Source organism: Entelurus aequoreus, linkage group LG13 (assembly GCF_033978785.1).
Source record: "Entelurus aequoreus isolate RoL-2023_Sb linkage group LG13, RoL_Eaeq_v1.1, whole genome shotgun sequence".
NCBI classification, from domain to species: Eukaryota; Metazoa; Chordata; class Actinopteri; order Syngnathiformes; family Syngnathidae; genus Entelurus; species Entelurus aequoreus.
Genome location: NC_084743.1, coordinates 38,611,694 through 38,629,400, shown reverse-complemented (window position 1 = coordinate 38,629,400; position 17,707 = coordinate 38,611,694). Strand labels below are relative to the sequence as shown.

Here is a 17,707-nt window from a genome sequence, read left to right as displayed (position 1 = left end):
CTAAATATAGTGTTTGCTAACTATTAACACGTCTACTTTGTTTAGTAGTTAATCATATTCCAGAGATACTACATACATATGTCTTGTTTTGACAGATTTGAGGGAATACTGTTCGTTTTTGTCCGAGCATTCTAGCAGCTAACAGGCTAGCTCTTTGTCTAGCATGCTAGCTAACGGGCTAGCGCTTGGTTATAGTGTTTGCTAACTATTAACACGTCTACTTTGTTTAGTAGTTAATCATATTCCAGAGATACTACATACATATGTCTTGTTTTGACAGATTTGAGGGAATACTGTTCGTTTTTGTCCGAGCATTCTAGCAGCTAACAGGCTACCTCTTTGTCTAGCATGCTAGCTAACGGGCTAGCGCTTGGTCTAGCATGCTAGCTAGCAGCTGCCGGGCTAGCCATAGTCCGTCTTCATGTTTTGTCGGAAGATACACATCACACTGTTGGGTCATTTTTGTTCTTTTGCAATTTTTGCGGTGCTAGTATTCTGGTTTACGTCCTGGCCGTGACGTGGAGCACGGTCGAAATAGCTAGCTAGCAACAGCTAGCTAGCTGGCTGTTGCTAGCTAGCTGGCTGTGCACGTGGCCCCAGTAGCGTTTTGCCCCTCACCTGGACCGATACCGATTGGTATCCGGCCGCGCAAGTACTTTACATAAAACAATTTCTTGATTTTACTTAGTTATTTATTATTACCTCAACATAAAAAACACAATATATACATTATATATCAATATAGATCAATACAGTCTGCAGGGATAAAGTCCATAAGCACACATGCTTGTATTTCTTTATGAAAAAAATACTAATTACTTACAGGAAATTAAGTGTAGTCTCTGAAAGGGGTAACATTGCTTTTAAAGGCAGGACCCGCAGCAAGACATACAATACTAGCACATACATCATGACAACATTTTTTTTTTTTTGTCATTGTAAGAGGGCTAAATTACTTATCTGACAATTATTTTTATACATCATTTTTTTATGTCAGGTTTGGGACAGGTGTGATGTTTTTTTTCGCTTATATGCCGTGTGCGTTTGGGCCAACTACTTTCTGATCATTCTTTATTTAAAAGAATATGCTGCTGATGTTCTGTAGCAGTACTGAAGTCATGTGAGTGTTAATGCTGCTATAAGATGATGTCTTTAATGTGGTTTGCCTTTTGTTACAACCCTTTTGGAAGTGCACGGTTATAGAAATATACACAATTTGCTGTTAAACAAAACCTATGTCTATTCTCTGATTCCAGATTGTGATTCCAGGTTGTGTGCGAACTGCTGCTGGTGAATTGTTTCATAGAGTTGTGAGCACAAAAGTTGACAGACACACGCATATATACATAACAGACACGCATATACATAACAGATATACATACATCAATCACACAGACACACTTACTGAAAAAGCACACACACACATCACATAGTTCCTGCTAAGGTGAGTTTGCTTTATTTTATTTATTGAAATGGCGAGGGAAAAAACACTGTCATAACCCTATGTGGAAGAATGTTGACAACGTTTCACTTTGATCTTTGTGTTTTCTTTGCGACACTTTAACATCTCTGTGTCTGCGTGTGTGTGTGTTTAGATGCCGCGTGCCAAGGGCCACAAGCGGGCACTAGCCTCCAGGACCAAGATGGCAGAGCGGCACTCTTCCACCCCCATGCCTCCTGTCCCTGAGTTCGTCTCTCGTAAGTTTTGCACAGCTTATCGTATACTTTACAGCAGGGGTCACCAACCATTTCCAAACCAACAGCTACTTCTTGGGTACTGATTAATGTGAAGGGCTACCAGTTTGATACACACTTCAATAAATAGCCTATTTGCTCTATTTACCTTTTACTCTGTTATTAATAATTAATATTTATCTTTGTGGAAACACAGATCATCTTAATGATTTCTCACAATAAATATATATATACAAACAGATAAATATCAATATGCAACACTTTATTTTTATATTTTCTCTAAGTGCACATTTTTCTAATTGAACATTTTCTAATGATCACTTCTAAGACAGTCTTGTGAAATCCCAATATCCCATTTTAACTAGCTAGCCACTAACATTTTTCTATAAATCATGAATTACTTTGCACCATGTTTGTACTAATAACTCATGTACAATACAAATGTCAACTCTCTAATTTTTTAATAAATCTTGTCACACTTTCAACTGGACACTCAATCTGTTATCTGTTTCTGTGTCTGTTAGTGAAGACCAAGTCTTTAAAATATTTTATTGGATTTTTTAAATCCAACACTTTCACTCTAACACTTTAACTTGAGCGACTTCACCCTCCTTCCTGATGAAGCTAACTGCTCCACCATTTATCTAACTAAGCAAAGAATCACAACACTTCCTTACTAAACAACAGTTACGCAAAACACCGTGTGTATTTAGCCTCCAGACTAAGCACGCTACATGCACACAACTCCCCGCACCCCACCAGCGCAACAGGTGCGCCAGATAAATAAAGTGCAATCTTACCGGCTGCCCGTTCAGGTTTTGGTACACTTTTGGCACAACTCTTGTTATCTTTAATTAACCTAACCTTTCTCCACTCTGCGTTGGCGTCTTTTGTCCTCCTTGATTTGACACAGCTGTCTAATTACCGGGCTCGTGCACCAGCAGACAAGACGGGAGCACACCGTTTTATACCTGCGCGGGAACGTAAACTGATACTAATGCCGAATGATATACGTTTCCTGGTGTTGCCTGGGTGATTAGGGATGTGGATGTGCTCTACAATAAAATATACTTTTATTACGTGGGGTTTGGCTGGTTGCCACGCAACCGCAGTTACGAGCTCGCGCGTCAGCTGTTCGCCGCTACAGTGCTGCTATTTGAGCTGTTTTTAGAACACACCAGCAGGCTACTCATCTGGTCCTTACGGGCTACCTGGTGCCCGCGGGCACCGCGTTGGTGACCCCTGCTTTAGAGGTACTCTTCCCATGTAGATGAGCATGTGTTTAAGACACAATCTCTTATCTTCTTTACATAGGGCGCGGCACTGGGTTCCGCCACCGCGTGCGGAGGTGGCCAACTTCGCACCTGACTGGCCGTCAGGTGAAGTTTGTCCCTCCAGCTATCGACCCGGAGAAGAAGGTACCAGTTCTTCTTTCGTTAAGACTGCCTTGGTTGTTAGGAGTCATGGTTCTTGTGTCTGTTCTAAAGCAAAGTGTTTGTTGTTTCAGACTGTCTTCTTCATCGGCGACTCCCACCTGAGGGGCCTGGTGGATGGGGATGTCGCCTTACCCAAGGTACCGCTCTCTTTCTCTTTTCTGTCTGTTCCAGGTGGAGGTGCAGCTGACCTGAGGGCAGAGGTGGGGCGCCTGGAGTTCCCGTGGACCCCGGATGTCGTCTGCGTGCTGGCTCCGAGCAACGACCTGGACCGTGGGCCCTCCTCCGCTGCGGCGGAGTTCGGCGCCCTCCTGACCAGCGTCCGCAGCCGCTGGCCCAAGGTGCGTTTGTTTTCACTTTTTGTTGTATATTCCTGTACAGCTGTTTACAGCAGCCTGTGTTTTTTTTTTGTATTTTAAGACATACATGTGCTAAAATGTCTGTCTGTAGGTGTTTGTTCTGGACTTCCCCCCGCGTCTGAACAAACCCGTGGGCCTGCAGGATCAGCTGCGTCAGGAGCACCGCCGCGTCACAGCACGCATGGGTACGTTCATGCTTTTATCTTTGCGCTGGTGCAATTATAGCTTTCACAGCAGGATTTATGTATGCAAGTATAATGATTTTTCTTAAATCTCGATCAGGTGTCCCATTCGTGGCTGTGACCGACAGCTTCCTGCTGGATCGGTTGGAGCTGTGGTGTCATGACGGCGTAAGTACAGCAACTGTACAGTTGTTATGACAGCCTATTTGATTTCTGTGGTGTTGCATTCACTTATGGAGTCAATGTGTTCTGCATCTGTTCTTCAGGTGCACCTCAGCGACACAGGTGGCTCGCCCATCCTGGTGAAGCTGTTGTGCGACGCTGCCCTCACCCTCTTCCCAACTGACCCCCCTGCGCCTCCTTCCCCTCTGACGGACTGCCTGGATCCCCAGACGTGGCCCAGGCTTGGAGACGAGGGAGAGGTAATGTGTTGCTGTGGGCCGCTGTCTGTATTTTACAGCTGTTTTTTGTTTGTTACTTTTTTATTTACGATAGTACATTATGTATAATGAAATAACCAACGGCTCTATAGTTTATGATGTACTTTAACAGTGCACATTTTTATAAGATGAGGCCTCCTCACAAGACAAAACAGCTTTTTGATGTTAACTTATGCTAAGTATAAGCCTAGTTTTGATTATATTTAGTTGTCACTGTCATCTAAATATACACAGTGAATGTTTTATTGGAGTGTGTGGCGCATGTCTCTTCTTAACGCGTTGGCTGAAACCTTTAGAAAAGTTGCCACAGTCTCCGGCTATGGTTGGCTTACAAACTTTTCTCATTCTGTGTACATAAAATACAATAAAGTGCCCATTTTTTTGGTAGATCGCAACGGTAACTGTCATACTGCACTTTCCCTGTTTAGATGGACTGCATCCCTGCATCTGCTGGGTTTTGGAGGAAGATGGCAGAGCGGCAGTCACGGACCCCCATGCCTCCTGTCCCAGAGTTCGTCGCTCGTAAGTTTTGAACAGCTTATCATATGCTTTCTTTAACAGCCCCATGGCGCATTTTAAAAATACGCTTGGGAAAAAAAACAACAACATTATAAGTGGTATTTACAGAGCACACAGGTGAAATGTAACAAGAAAATGTAGCAATGTTTACTCACACAAAGCTGACATGTAGGCTGTTTTCTTTCAAATATAATGAATCACAATCAATGTCATTATGAATTTCTCACCTATTCTGATTTTTAAATGTGCTGCCCTCAGTGGAAAAAGTTTGGACACCCCTGCTTTATAGGTACTCTTCACATGTAGATGAGCATGTGTTTCAGACACAATTTCTTGTCTTCATGCCCACACAGGTGGCCCGCCCATCCTGGTGGAGCCTGCGCCTTCTTCCCCTCGTCGGAGGTCGCCACCGGCCCAGGTGACGGGGCCAGACCCCCTGCCCCGTCGGCGCCAGGATCCCCGGAGGTGGACAACGGTTGGACGGGAGCGAAAGGTAATGTGTTTCTGTGGTTCGCTGTCTGTATTTTTGAGCCGTTTTCACTTTTTTGTTTTTTTTTACTTTTTTACTTATGATAATATATTTTATATAATGAAATAGCCAACTGCTCTATAGTTTTATAATGTTTATAAAGCTTTTTGATGTTATCTTATGCTAACCCCCACTCCCTAGAGGGGGGGGGGGGGGGGGGTGTCACATCCACGTTCCACTGGGGTGACTTTTACTTGCCCTGATGTGGGCTCTGTACCGAGGATGTCGTTGTGGCTTGTGCAGCTCTTTGAGACACTTGTGATTTAGGGCTATATAAATAAACATTGATTGATTGATGTATAAGCCTAGTTATATTTAGTTGTCACTGTCATCCCAAGACAAAAAAAAATGTTTTACTGGAGTGTGTTAAGCATGTCACTTCTTATTAACGCGTTGGCTGAAACCTTTACAAGAGTTGCCACAGTCTACGGCTATTGTTTGCTCACAAACCTTTCTCATTCTGTATACACAAAATTAACTAAGTGACTTTTTTTTGTTTTGTTTGGAAGGCTGGAACACTGCCGGTGCAACAGTCCCTTCCCATCCCGTCCAACCCTGTGTGGTTCAGCAGTCCTATGTTGGATGCCATGGAGGAGTTCGCTCCTTCCTCTGACTCCAACTGCACTGCTGTCCCACCACCTGGCCAGGTAATGTGTCTCATAAACTTCTTTGTACGTATAGTGTCAATAACGCATCTAAGACACTGATGAACAACATTTTCTCTGTGTAATAATCCATTCATCCATCTTCTACTGCTTATCCGGGCTTGGGTCGCGGGGGCAGCAGCCCAATCAGACTTCCCTCTCCTCAGCCACTTCCACCAGCTCTTCCCGGGGGATCCCGAGGCGCTCCCAGGCCTGCTGAGAGACATAGTCTCTTCTGCGTGTCCTGGGTCTTCCTCGTGGTCTCATACCGGTGGTACATGTCCTGAACACCTCAACAGCAAGGCGTCCTAATAAAATGCCCAAGCCACTTTACAACTGTTATTACTATAATTACCATTATTACCCCTAGTTGTTAATCAAATGTTGGGATATTTTTGAGTATGTGATACATACTTGTAAAATATCCTATTAAGTATGCCTTAAGTAGACAGCCTCTATAAATGTTTCTTTTAATTTCAATAGGCTTCTCCTGGAAGGCGTCGTCGGAGAGCTGTGGCTGTCAGGCGTGCTGGGCAGAGGGAGTTCACTTCTGACTCTGACTGCACTGCTGTCCCACCACCTGGACAGGTAATGTGTGTCATTAACTTCTCTCTACGTATAGGCAATGATGTACAATACATGTGTATACAACATTTTCTCTCTATAATAATCCATCCATCTTCTAATGCTTATCCGGCCACTTCTACCAGCTCTTCCCGGGGGATCCCGAGGCGCTCCCAGGCCTGCTGAGACACATAGTCTCTTCAGCGTGTCCTGGGTCTTCCTCGTGGTCTCCTACCGCTGGTACATGTCCTGAACACCTCAACAGCAAGGCGTCCTAATAAAATGCCAAGCCATTTTACAACTGTTATTACTATTACCACTAGTTGTTGATCAAATGTTGGGACTTTTCTGAGTACGTGATACATAATTGTAAACTATCCACTAAAGTATGCCTTAAGTAGACAGCCTCTATAAATTTTTATTTTACTTTCAATAGGCTTCTCCTGGGAGGTGTCGTCGGAGACCTGTGGCCGTCAGGTGCGCCGGGCGGAGGGAGCAGGTTGGTGTCAACGTTTTTCCCTTACAATTTCAGGTACCTGCGGTCCGTGGCGAGCCAACGGTCATCAGGGAGGAGCCTGCTGTCCAGGAGGAAGCCCAGGTGCCGCTGCAGGTCTTCGCAGATAAGGTTGATTCTTTTCCTCTCCCTAGTGATAGTGGTAGGGTTAGTAAACCTCAGTCCGTCTGCGGTCGCGTGGCAATGGTCGAGCGGGATCGTCTGGGAATTAGCGTAGCTACGGTTGTGCGCGGATCTTTTCACCAGGGGGATGGCAGGTTTAGTTACGGAGGGAAGCAGTGCATGGCCATTGCTTTAACTAGTATAGCTAAGCATGTGGTGAAAAGTGTGTTTTCGTGGGAGACACAGGATCTCGATCGCATCCTGTATCTAGGCGATGAGTTGTACAGTAGTTTGCGCAACCTGGGTATTTTTAACCATCCGTCGCAGTTTTTGTCCGTGCCGGATCTACCTAGTAATGTCGATATTGACGAGCAGTTGTTTAGTTTTCATTTTAGTCAACACCCGGCATCAGGTGCTGTGGGTGTTGAGCAGGAAAGTGGTCCCTTTGTGAGTCTGCGTCATGGATTAGAGGGAGTTTTCAGGCAGTACAGCATGTGTCTGCTGACACTGCTAGCGTATACATCTGCCATCATCTGTGAGGATGGACAGTTTGCTGTGGTCGACAGTCACTCTCGTAGTAGCTGTGGCCTGCTAGATCACAACGGTACAAGTGTAATACTGCACTTTTCCTGTTTAGATGACCTGCATCACTACATCTGTTGTTTGGCTGACGCTCTCTGTTCAGGGCTGAAGCCTTTTGAGCTGTGTGGTGTTAGGGTTAGTGTAGGTGCAAGTCCAGCGTTATCTGGAGCTTCTGTAGAGAGTTGCATCTTTGAGATGAGCACTGCTGCAGCACCTGAGCGTAGTGACATAAGTGATGTTTGTGCCACCACCTCCTTGTTTGACAGTGATGCAGGTCCAGCTGTGAGCCACGCACAATCCGGTGTTCCTGTGGAGAGTGGCTTCATAGAGATGAGCACTGCTCCGGCACCTGGATTTAGTGACCTTGACAAAGATTTTGCAGCCCCATCTGTGTGTCAGAGTGGGGCTGGTGTTAAAGCGAGCCCAGCACTGTCTGGCGTATCTGTTCTCACTTTTTTAAGTGAAGTTAGCAGTGGCTCAACAGCAGAATTTGTTGCCACTGATGGCAAAAAGCGTACGATTTTGTCTCGTGAACGCAAGTCGAAACAATCAAAGCGTTTTGATAGCGTTACATTAAACTCTGATGTAGTGTTTATCGCTGCATCAGAGAGTGAGAAACAGTTTTTCCGTCCCCTCGGTGATGATGTTTGTAGGGCTTTGTGTAGTCTATTAAAAATAGATTTTATGAAAGTCGGTGGTCTGGTGCACAGAGAGGTGGGCTACTTAGGTGTTCCCTGCCTTAGGGAGAAAATTGTTCCGGATGGGAACTGCTTTTTCAGAGCTGTTTCTCACGCTGTCAGTGGTTCACAGAAGAACCATCGTAAGATTAGACTGGCAGCCTGTAGACAGCTAGAAAAGAATGAGGCTAGGTATCGGGGTCTTTTGAGGAGTGATATGTCACTTTTAGAGTACATCAAGCAGTCCAGGATGAAGTGTGTAAAGACTTGGGCCACAGAGGTTGAAATCCAGGCCACTGCAGATTATTTAGGCATTGCCTTTTTTACTTTTCATGATGCCCGTTGGCTAAAATATCGTTGCAGCAGTAAGTGTTTGTCAGCGGACTGCATTTATTTGGAGAATGTCGGGGGCCAGCATTTTGACTGCATTCTTTGTGTTTTCAAGCCTGGACTGCAAAGTTGTCATGGATATTGTGAATTAGGCTGGGATATCGGCTGTACCACTAGGTCTTCAGTGAAAGATAGAGCGGGGCAGGCAGTAGATGGGATAGATTGTCTAGATTCAGGTAAAGATGTTATAGAGGTTGTAGAGGACAGTACAATAAGTAGGGATTCTAGTGCCACGAAGTACTCAAAGTGTAAGGAAAGACTGCAGGATACTGTTACTATTAAACGTCGAGAGAGACGTGCCCTGCTTTATAGGAAAATGTATGGTGAGGACTTCAACTACAGGGAGAGCTGCACATCACGAAGTGTAGACAAATACAGAGATAGCTTTGAGCACAGAGAAAGGGTTAAATTGGGGAGTAAAGTGGCGAGTGAAATAAAATACAGGGAAACTATGGAACACAGACACAGGGTACAAGCACGCAGCGTAGGACAGTACAGAGATAATTTACAACACAGAAACAGGGTTAAAGCACTCAGTGTAGGGAAATACAGGGACATTCCACAGCACAGGGCAAGCGTTAAAGCACGCAGTATACGTAAGTACAGAGACATTCCAGAGCACAGGAACAGAGTTAAAGCACACAGTGTACGTAAATACAGAGACATTCCAGAGCACAGAGACAGCGTTAAAGCACGCAGCGTAGGGAAGTATAGGGAACATTTAGAACACAGACAGCAAGTGAAAGCTAGTGTACAGCTGAGTCGGAAGCAGAGGCTGGAGAGGTCTGTAGATTTTGGTTTTGTCATGGATAGTTTTTTGGATAAGGTTAGAGACGGACCGGATTTTGTGTGTAGTGTTTGTCATAGGCTGCTGTTTAGATATCAGGTGCTGCACTGTGAGAGGGAAGTATATGCAGCATGTTTAGCAACGGCTGGCATTGCAAATAATTGCATTAGTGAGCATTATCTGCATAGTTGTGATGATAGGTGTGTTGAGCCCTGTCCCCTTGTTGTGTCCAGAGGTCAGTTGTGGATTTGCTTTAGTTGTCATAGTAAGATCAGTAAAGGTCAAATCCCAGCTGAATGTTGGAACAACACCTTAGCTGTACACCCCATTCCTCCAGAACTGGGATGTCTGAATAGCTTAGAGCAGCACCTGATTGCTTTACGCATCCCTTTTATGAAGGCGGTGGCGTTGCCCAAGGGTGGTCAGAATGGTGTACATGGGCCCGTTACTTGTATTCCGGCCAACATTGTACAAACCACCAATGTGTTGCCGCGCTCCAGTATGGAGGGGTCTCTGCTTCAAGTGAAGTTAAAGCGGAAGTTGACTTACAAAGGACACTACGAGTATCAGTTTGTTGACTCGTGGCGTGTCAGGCGTGCTATAGAGTACTTAAAGAGAACCAATGTCTTGTATAAAGACATTGAGTTCAACGAGGAATGGTCAAATGCTTTTTGTAGGGAGGAAGAGGTTGTAGAGGATGGTCAGGGTGACCAGGTTGTTGTAGAGGATGGTCAGGGTGACCAGGTTGTTGTAGAGGCTGGTCAGGGTGACCAGGTTGTTGTAGAGGCTGGTCAGGGTGACCAGGTTGTTGTACAGGATGGTCAGGCTGGTCAGGGTGACCAGGTTTTTGTTGACCCACAGTCCAGTGAGGATGAGGCTGTAGAGCAGAAAGGTGGCCCAGAAGACGAATCCGAAGAAATTGTGCAAGATGAACTGTTACATGACAGACAACAGCACTGCATGTTTCAGGACACTTGTCTTATGCCCGTTGATATCGGTCAGGAAGCATTAGATCACTATTTTAAGGATGTTGTATGTCTGGCCCCCGCGGAAGGTAATAGTCCGGTTAGAATGCTTTCTGACAAATTCAATGAGGCCATGTGTTTTCCTGCGCTGTTTCCAAACAGCAGAAATACATTCCACGCCGACCGAGCGCATCGTATAACATTGTTGCGCTATTTTAATAACCGGGTAATGCATGCAGACGGCCGTTTTGCGCGCAACGTTGAATACATATTCTTTTGTCAGTATATGTCCGAATTGGACCAAGTCATTAGTAGCATTTCCGTCGCCATGCGTAAAGGTAAGGGGGGTCAGCATTCTCAGCGGATTTTGCCGGACATGCTCAAAGACGACGAGTCTCTGAAGCGCTTGCTACAGTTCGATGACGGTTTTCGTTTCCTTCGGCCCATTCGCGGGACGCCAGCTTTTTGGTCTTCCGTTCAGAAAGACCTTATGGCTTGTGTCCGCCAATTGGGGATCCCAACATGGTTCTGCTCCTTTTCGTCTGCTGATCTGCGCTGGCAGAATCTCCTTGCCAGCATCCTGAGACAGGAAGGCAGACAGCAGACAGCAGAACAGCTAGAGTGGGCCGATAGGTGCGAGCTGTTGCGGCGCAACCCGGCCACAGCCGCGAGGATGTTTGACTACAGGTGGCACTGTTTTCTGAAGGAAGTACTCATGTCCCCGTCTAACCCTGTTGGCAAGATTTTGGATTTCTTTTATCGCATTGAGTTCCAGCAGCGTGGGTCCCCCCATGTTCATGCGCTGTTTTGGATTGAGGGAGCTCCCCAGTTTTATAAAAACCCCGACTTAGAAGTCGCACAATTTATCGATCAATATGTGACATGTGAGCTACCCTCTGCCGATGACACATTATCGGAAGTTGTGTCATCGGTTCAACTGCATTCGAAACGGCATTCAAAGTCGTGTCGTAAAAATAACACCAAATGCCGTTTCAATTTTCCCAAACCCATCTCTGCACGCACATTCATCTGCAAAATCCCAGAATGTGTTTGTCCTAAAAAGGCAACGGGGACAGAGAGTGAGTGCCTTCCAGAAAACCGGCCAAAGTGCACCTGTTTAGATAAGGACAAGAAGATGCGAAAGGAGGTTGCGCAGATGATTATGGAGAAAGTCATGGACGCCATGGAGAGGGAGGAGCCCTTTGGTAGCGTAGAAGAGTTGTTTGCCAGTGTGGGCATCAACCAGGACGTCTTTGAGCTCGCGTATTGGCGGCTGGAGACTAAGAATAAGGTGGTTTATAGGCGAGGGGTAAACGACACCTGGGTTAACCAGTACAATAAGAATCTATTGAAGTGTTGGAACGCTAACATGGACATTAGCTTTGTCACTGACGCCTACGCAGTCGTCATCTACATAATCAAGTACATCACAAAAGCAGAGAATGAAATTGGTCTGTTGTTGAGCAATGCCCTTAAAGAAGCCAATAAGCTAGGAAATCTCTCTGCTAAAGAGGCTTTAAACAAACTGGGCAGTGTATATTTACACAACAGAGATGTCTGCGCTCAGGAGGCAGTGTATAGGCTAATGAGCATGCATTTGAAAGAATGTTCCAGGAAGGTGGTGTTTATTCCAACAGGGAATAACATTGTGCGGATGAGCTTACCCCTCAGCGTGTTGTTGGAAAGGGCTTCCTCAGAGGGTCTCAGGTCCGAAAACATGTGGATGACGAGTGTTGTCGAGAGGTACCAGAACAGGCCCGACGGTGGCGTATTTGCCGATATGTGCATAGCCACGTTTTGTTCGGAGTATCGTGTTCTCAGCCAGAATGAAGACTCTGCCAACAAAATTGCACTTCAAGGGGGTTTAGGGTTCATCTTGCGGAGAACACGAACTCAGTTTGCCGTCGTCCGCTACATGCGCTTTAAATTAGACAAACAGGAGGAAGCCCACTTTCAGAGTTTGCTGCAGTTGTTCCTTCCTTATAGAACTGATTGTGAACTCAAGCCGGAAGGCTTTGACTTCTACAAACAGTTCCACGACGAAGGTAATGTGACGTTGGCTGGCGGGACCGCACGGCCGGTGCGAGACGTCGTCGGTGACAACAGGGCAAACTTTGAAGTGGACTGTCCTCGGTTAGAGCGTGCGCAGGAGCTTGCGGATCTGTTAGGTCCTAATGTCGATGAGGATGCGTGGGGGGACCTTCGTCCTGAACAGGAAATCGAACACATGGAGTGTTTAGAGGAGAGGCAGAAGCAGCAGCAGGAGGAAATTAGTGACGAGCAGCTAGTTCAATCTGAGGAAAATGTCCCCGATTTGTTTGTTGGTGGTAAACAAGTAGCTACGATTGAGAGAAACACCAACATTTTGTCTAGAAGGGAGGGTTTAGCTCTGCTCCATTCTCTCAATGAGACGCAGAGGAGCGTTTTGGATACGATTAGGGAATGGTGCTTACAAAAGGTGAGGGGAAAAAACCCGGAACCTTTCCATGTGTTCGTCACTGGTGGGGCAGGTACTGGAAAAAGCCATTTGATTAGAGCTATCCAGTACGAGGCAGGGAGACTATTGTCGCGTCTGTACAAACCAGATGAAACCTGCGTGCTCTTAACTGCCCCCACAGGCATAGCTGCATACAGTTTACATGCAGCCACAATTCACCACACCTTCAGTATTGGCATACAGGTTAGTTTACCCTATATCCCTCTGGGGGAAGATAAGATAAACTCCCTGAGGGCTCAATTTGGTCACCTACAAATTCTCATCATTGACGAAATCAGTATGGTAGATCACCATCTTTTAGCCTATGTGCACGGCCGGTTAAGGCAAATGAAGCATACGGGGGACTTTTCTCCATTTGGAAACGTTAGCGTTGTAGCTGTCGGTGACTTTTATCAGTTGCCGCCCGTTAAAGGGAAGCCGCTGTACGCCAGTCAGGTGGGTGTGGACCTCTGGTGTCATTTTACAAAAGTAGCGCTAACAACAGTTGTGAGGCAAAAAGATAGTGTCTTTTCTGAGCTGCTCAATAGGCTTAGAGTTCGGGCGAAGGGAACCCCCTTATTGCAAAGCGACGTCGATATCCTCAAGTCCCGGGAGACGGGGGAAGAGAGCGCTGCTTTGCATATTTATCCCACAAATATGCAAACCAGCCACCATAATCTGGAGAGGTTATTCGCAATCTGTCCAGATTATGTTACAATCGAGGCGCAAGACTTTATCAACAGTAGGAAGACGGGTCAATTAGAGCGCGTGGCCGATCATCACGCTAAAACGTCGTACACGTGTTTGGTCAAGAGTTTGTGCTTGGCTCCGAACGCACGTGTAATGCTGTGCAAAAACATTGCCGTGGCAGACGGTCTGGTCAATGGCGCATGTGGAACGGTCACTTATATTCATTTTGGAGCCGATAAAGACTTCCCCCTCACAGTTTATGTGAAATTTGATGACCCAAAAATAGGCTCACAAAGGAGAAAGGAACGTTCCCATGCTGCTGTAGAATGCCCGCATTCTACCGCCATTGATCCCGTGGAGGATTCGGCGACAAAACGCGGCGGTTTGCGTCGTCAGTTTCCGCTTAAACTCGCGTGGGCCTGCACTGTTCACAAAGTGCAAGGTCTAACTGTAGATGAGGCTGTCGTGTGTTTACACAAGGTTTTTGCAGCTGGGCAGGCGTATGTCGCCCTCAGCCGTGTCAGGGATATATCCGGCCTTGTCATTACTGACTTTAAGGAAAAGGCCATTTACTGCAAGGACGCCGTCAAGGAGGCATTGGATAGCATGCCCCCATTTCTACTTGAACAGCCACAGCCCTCGTTAGAAACCCGCAGTTTCTCCGCGTATTTACTGAACGTCCAAAGTTTACCTTGCCACGCCGCTCATTTGATGTCTTGTACGCAGCATTTACAGCCTACCTGTATTGCTGTCACAGAGACGTGGCTCACTGCACAATCCTCCACAGACTGTGTCCAAATACAGGGATACACTTTCCATAGTCGTCCCAGAGCCTTGTGTTACAGTAGCAATGATGTCAAATTAGCTGAGATTAGAGATTTACAACATGGCGGAGTAGGTTTATATGTTGTAGATAATTCGGACTGTGAGATTCTGCAGGTGCCCGATTTAAATCTGGAGTGTTTGGTGTGCCTGTCTACCAAAGAAAACATTTTGATGGCAGTAATTTATCGTCCGCCATCTTACCCAAATTTACTATTTAAATCCAATCTGGTGAAGTTACTTGATTGGGTCACTCCACTCAGTAACACAATTGTTATCATGGGAGATTTTAATGAAGACATTCTCAAACATTCATCAATTTCTAAATTAATGGGCCAAAATGGCTTTTCGCAGCATGTAACACAAGCGACTACAGAGAATGGGACATTAATTGACCACGTTTATGTCAAAACAACGCAGTATGCTGTGGATTGTGCAGTGCTGTCCACTTATTTCAGTGACCACGAAGCCATCCTGTGTGCTTTTCGTGGTCTACATGAAGGTGATGCGTTTAATTTGGAGTTGTTGTTTGCAGAGCAGTTTGCTGATGAAGAGGGTCCCTAAGCATCGTCTCAACCCCCTAGATGGATTAGCTTGCTGGAATAACAGACATTTTTAACATGCATGTGAAAAACTGCAATATATTTATCTGTACAGTAATCTATTTATTTATTATATATATATTTATTATATAGTATTTTTATATATTTATTTATATATGCACCTTATTGCTTTTTTATTTCTTATATATATATTTATTATAGAGTATTTTTATATATTTATTTATATATGCACCTTAGTGCTTTTTTATCCTGCACTCCTGATAGGCGTCCTCCTCCCTTAGCCAGGCTTGCACCTGACCGCAGCTTTTACATTGGTGTTTGCATGTTTTCCTTCTTCTGGTGTCATCGCTGATTTTTTCATGTTCTTTTCATGCTTTTCATGCAGTACCTCTGCTTTTCTCATGCTGCATGCCTTACAAAGTATGTTTATTTTGTTTATTCATAACCACAGTTAGCGACTTTTGTTTGTCTATAGTTGAGGCTGAGTGTTAATTTTTTTGTCTCCGCCTTGTGCGCGCCTTTTCTTTGCACCCTTACCTTCACGCCATCTCCCGTCACTTTCCTTTGCATGCCGTAATAACATACCTCAACCCCAGTCCTCGCTATGTCCCTGGTTTTTCTGTTGGTCCTTCTGGTGTCGTCGATTTTTTTTCCTGCTCTCTTCATGCTGTTTCATGCAATACCTCTGCTCTTCTCATGCTGCATGCCTTACAAAGTATGTTTTTTTTTTTTGGTTTATTCATAGCCACAGTTAGCGACTTTGGTTTCATGACTATAGTTGACGCTAAGTGTTAGTTTTATTTGTCTCCGCCTTGTGCGCGCCTTTTCTTTGCACCCTTACCTTCACGCCTTCTCCTGCCACTTTTCTTTGCATGCCGGAACAAAGTACTTTTTGATTGATTAATTGATTGAGACTTTTATTAGTCGGTTGCACAGTGAAGTACATATTCTGTACAATTCACCACTAAATGGTAACACCCCAATAAGTATGTGCTTTGTTCCGTGTTCAACGTTTGCATGCCTGGGGGACAATGGATCAGCGTTCACGTCGCGTCCCCTGTCAGTACCCACGTTCACCTGGGGAAACCAATGATCCCACCTGTACATCTTTATATTCTCTCAGGGACTGTTTGCACGTCTTGTTTGTATGGGGTTTAAATGTACAGATACCAGGATACAGAGAAGGTAGGTAATGTGCAGGTAATGATATGACTGGGTGATGGCAGGAAGCACCAGCGTAGCGTGACATACACGGGCCATGTGCAGGAGCCGGCTGTGAAGCCAATGCCAGGTGAGTAGATATCTCAGCTGGAGCCGGTTATCCAGTTATCTAATCACCTGTGTCTTTATTAGCAGCGTTGGTGACCACAAGCTGAGAAGCAAGGAAAGACTTTGTGAGGAAAGAAGAAGAAATACTTTCTGAAGGAGAAAAGACATTGTGAGAAATAAACTATTGTAAACCTGGAAAAGCCGGCTGGCAGTCAGTCTGTCGGTCCTGAAAAAACCCCACGCCACAAGACGTGTCACATACTACAATTACAACTACTACAATAATAACTGCAGCTGCTACTACTACTACTACTATTTCTACTACACATATTAATAATACAATACCTGCTACTAATACTACCATTACAATACGTGTTAATAATAATACTATTACTACGCCTACCGGTCACAATGCTACACTTACTACTACTACAAATGCTTCTGTTACTAATACTACAATTACTACTACTGCAAATGCTGTTACTAATACTACACTTACTACTACTACAAATGCTGTTACTAATACTACAATTACTACTACTACAAATGCTGTTACTAATATTACAAATAAATTTACTTTTGCTACTACTAATAATACTACTATTACCATTACTGCCTATAGTAATACTACACTTACTACGACTACTAATGATACTGCTATTACAATTACTGCTAACAGTCATACTACAACTACTAATCATAATACTACTGTTACTACTACTACTACTAGTAGTAATTATACAATTACTAATACTACTACTAATAGTAATACTATAACTACTACTAATAATACTACAATTGTTACTAACACCTAAACTACTAGTTTTACTACTGGTATTACAGCTATAACTACTACCAGTACCAATATCGTAGAGACACGAACCCAAAACCTCTATGTAGGTCTCACTCAGGACTACCACTGGACAAAAGTATTGGACACCTAGGACTAGCACCTGCCAGAAGGCGGACCCGACCAATGCTGCTTGCAGCTTTAATTATTATTCTTTCTTTTTTCTTCCGCAGCTTTGCGCACTACTACGCCCCCCTTAACATGCTTCAAAACTCACCAAATTTTTTACACACATCCAAAAAGTGTGCCAGCAGACTTTAGTCAAAAAACCAAACCCAAAAAAATACACTTGCTCTCTAGCGCCCCCTAGGTAGAAAACTGCCTATAACTCCCACTAGGAAGGTCGTAGAGACATGAAACCAAAACCTGTATGTAGGTCTCAGTTAGACCTACAATTCATAATTTTACTTCTTCGGGCGAAAACCAACAGGAAGTTGGCAATTTCCCCTTCAAGACAAAAAATGACTAAAAACACTCATTTTTGATTTTTGAGCTGTAATTTGACCCCCTTAAAATACTTCAAAACTCACCAAACTTCTCACACACATCGGGACTGGTGGAAACTGTGATCTAAAAAAAAAACCGAATCCCAAAACTCAAAATTGTGCTCTACATAATTTTTGGAAAAAAAAGAGATAAAACTGCTCCTCAGAGG

General features: G+C 44.6%; 1 protein-coding gene across 2 annotated transcripts; it reads left to right on the top strand.

The window, feature by feature from the left end:
- The first annotated feature begins 1,221 nt into the window (after nucleotides 1-1,221).
- Nucleotides 1,222-14,941, top strand: LOC133663392 (uncharacterized). Of its 2 annotated transcripts, XM_062067832.1 has the most exons (11): nucleotides 1,222-1,444; nucleotides 1,596-1,698; nucleotides 3,010-3,113; nucleotides 3,203-3,469; nucleotides 3,579-3,672; nucleotides 3,770-3,837; nucleotides 3,936-4,091; nucleotides 4,538-4,631; nucleotides 4,982-5,121; nucleotides 5,667-6,389; nucleotides 6,802-7,062. In XM_062067832.1, the coding sequence occupies exons 2-10, from the start codon at nucleotides 1,596-1,598 to the stop codon at nucleotides 5,862-5,864; spliced, it is 1,224 nt and encodes a 407-aa protein (XP_061923816.1). In that variant the 5' UTR covers nucleotides 1,222-1,444; the 3' UTR covers nucleotides 5,865-6,389; nucleotides 6,802-7,062. The 2 variants fall into 2 exon arrangements, with proteins under 2 accessions (XP_061923816.1, XP_061923815.1); XM_062067831.1 differs by lacking the exons at nucleotides 1,222-1,444; nucleotides 1,596-1,698; nucleotides 3,010-3,113; ... (4 more) ...; nucleotides 4,538-4,631; nucleotides 4,982-5,121 and having other exon boundaries at nucleotides 5,873-6,389; nucleotides 6,802-14,941.
- The last annotated feature ends 2,766 nt before the right edge of the window (nucleotides 14,942-17,707 follow it).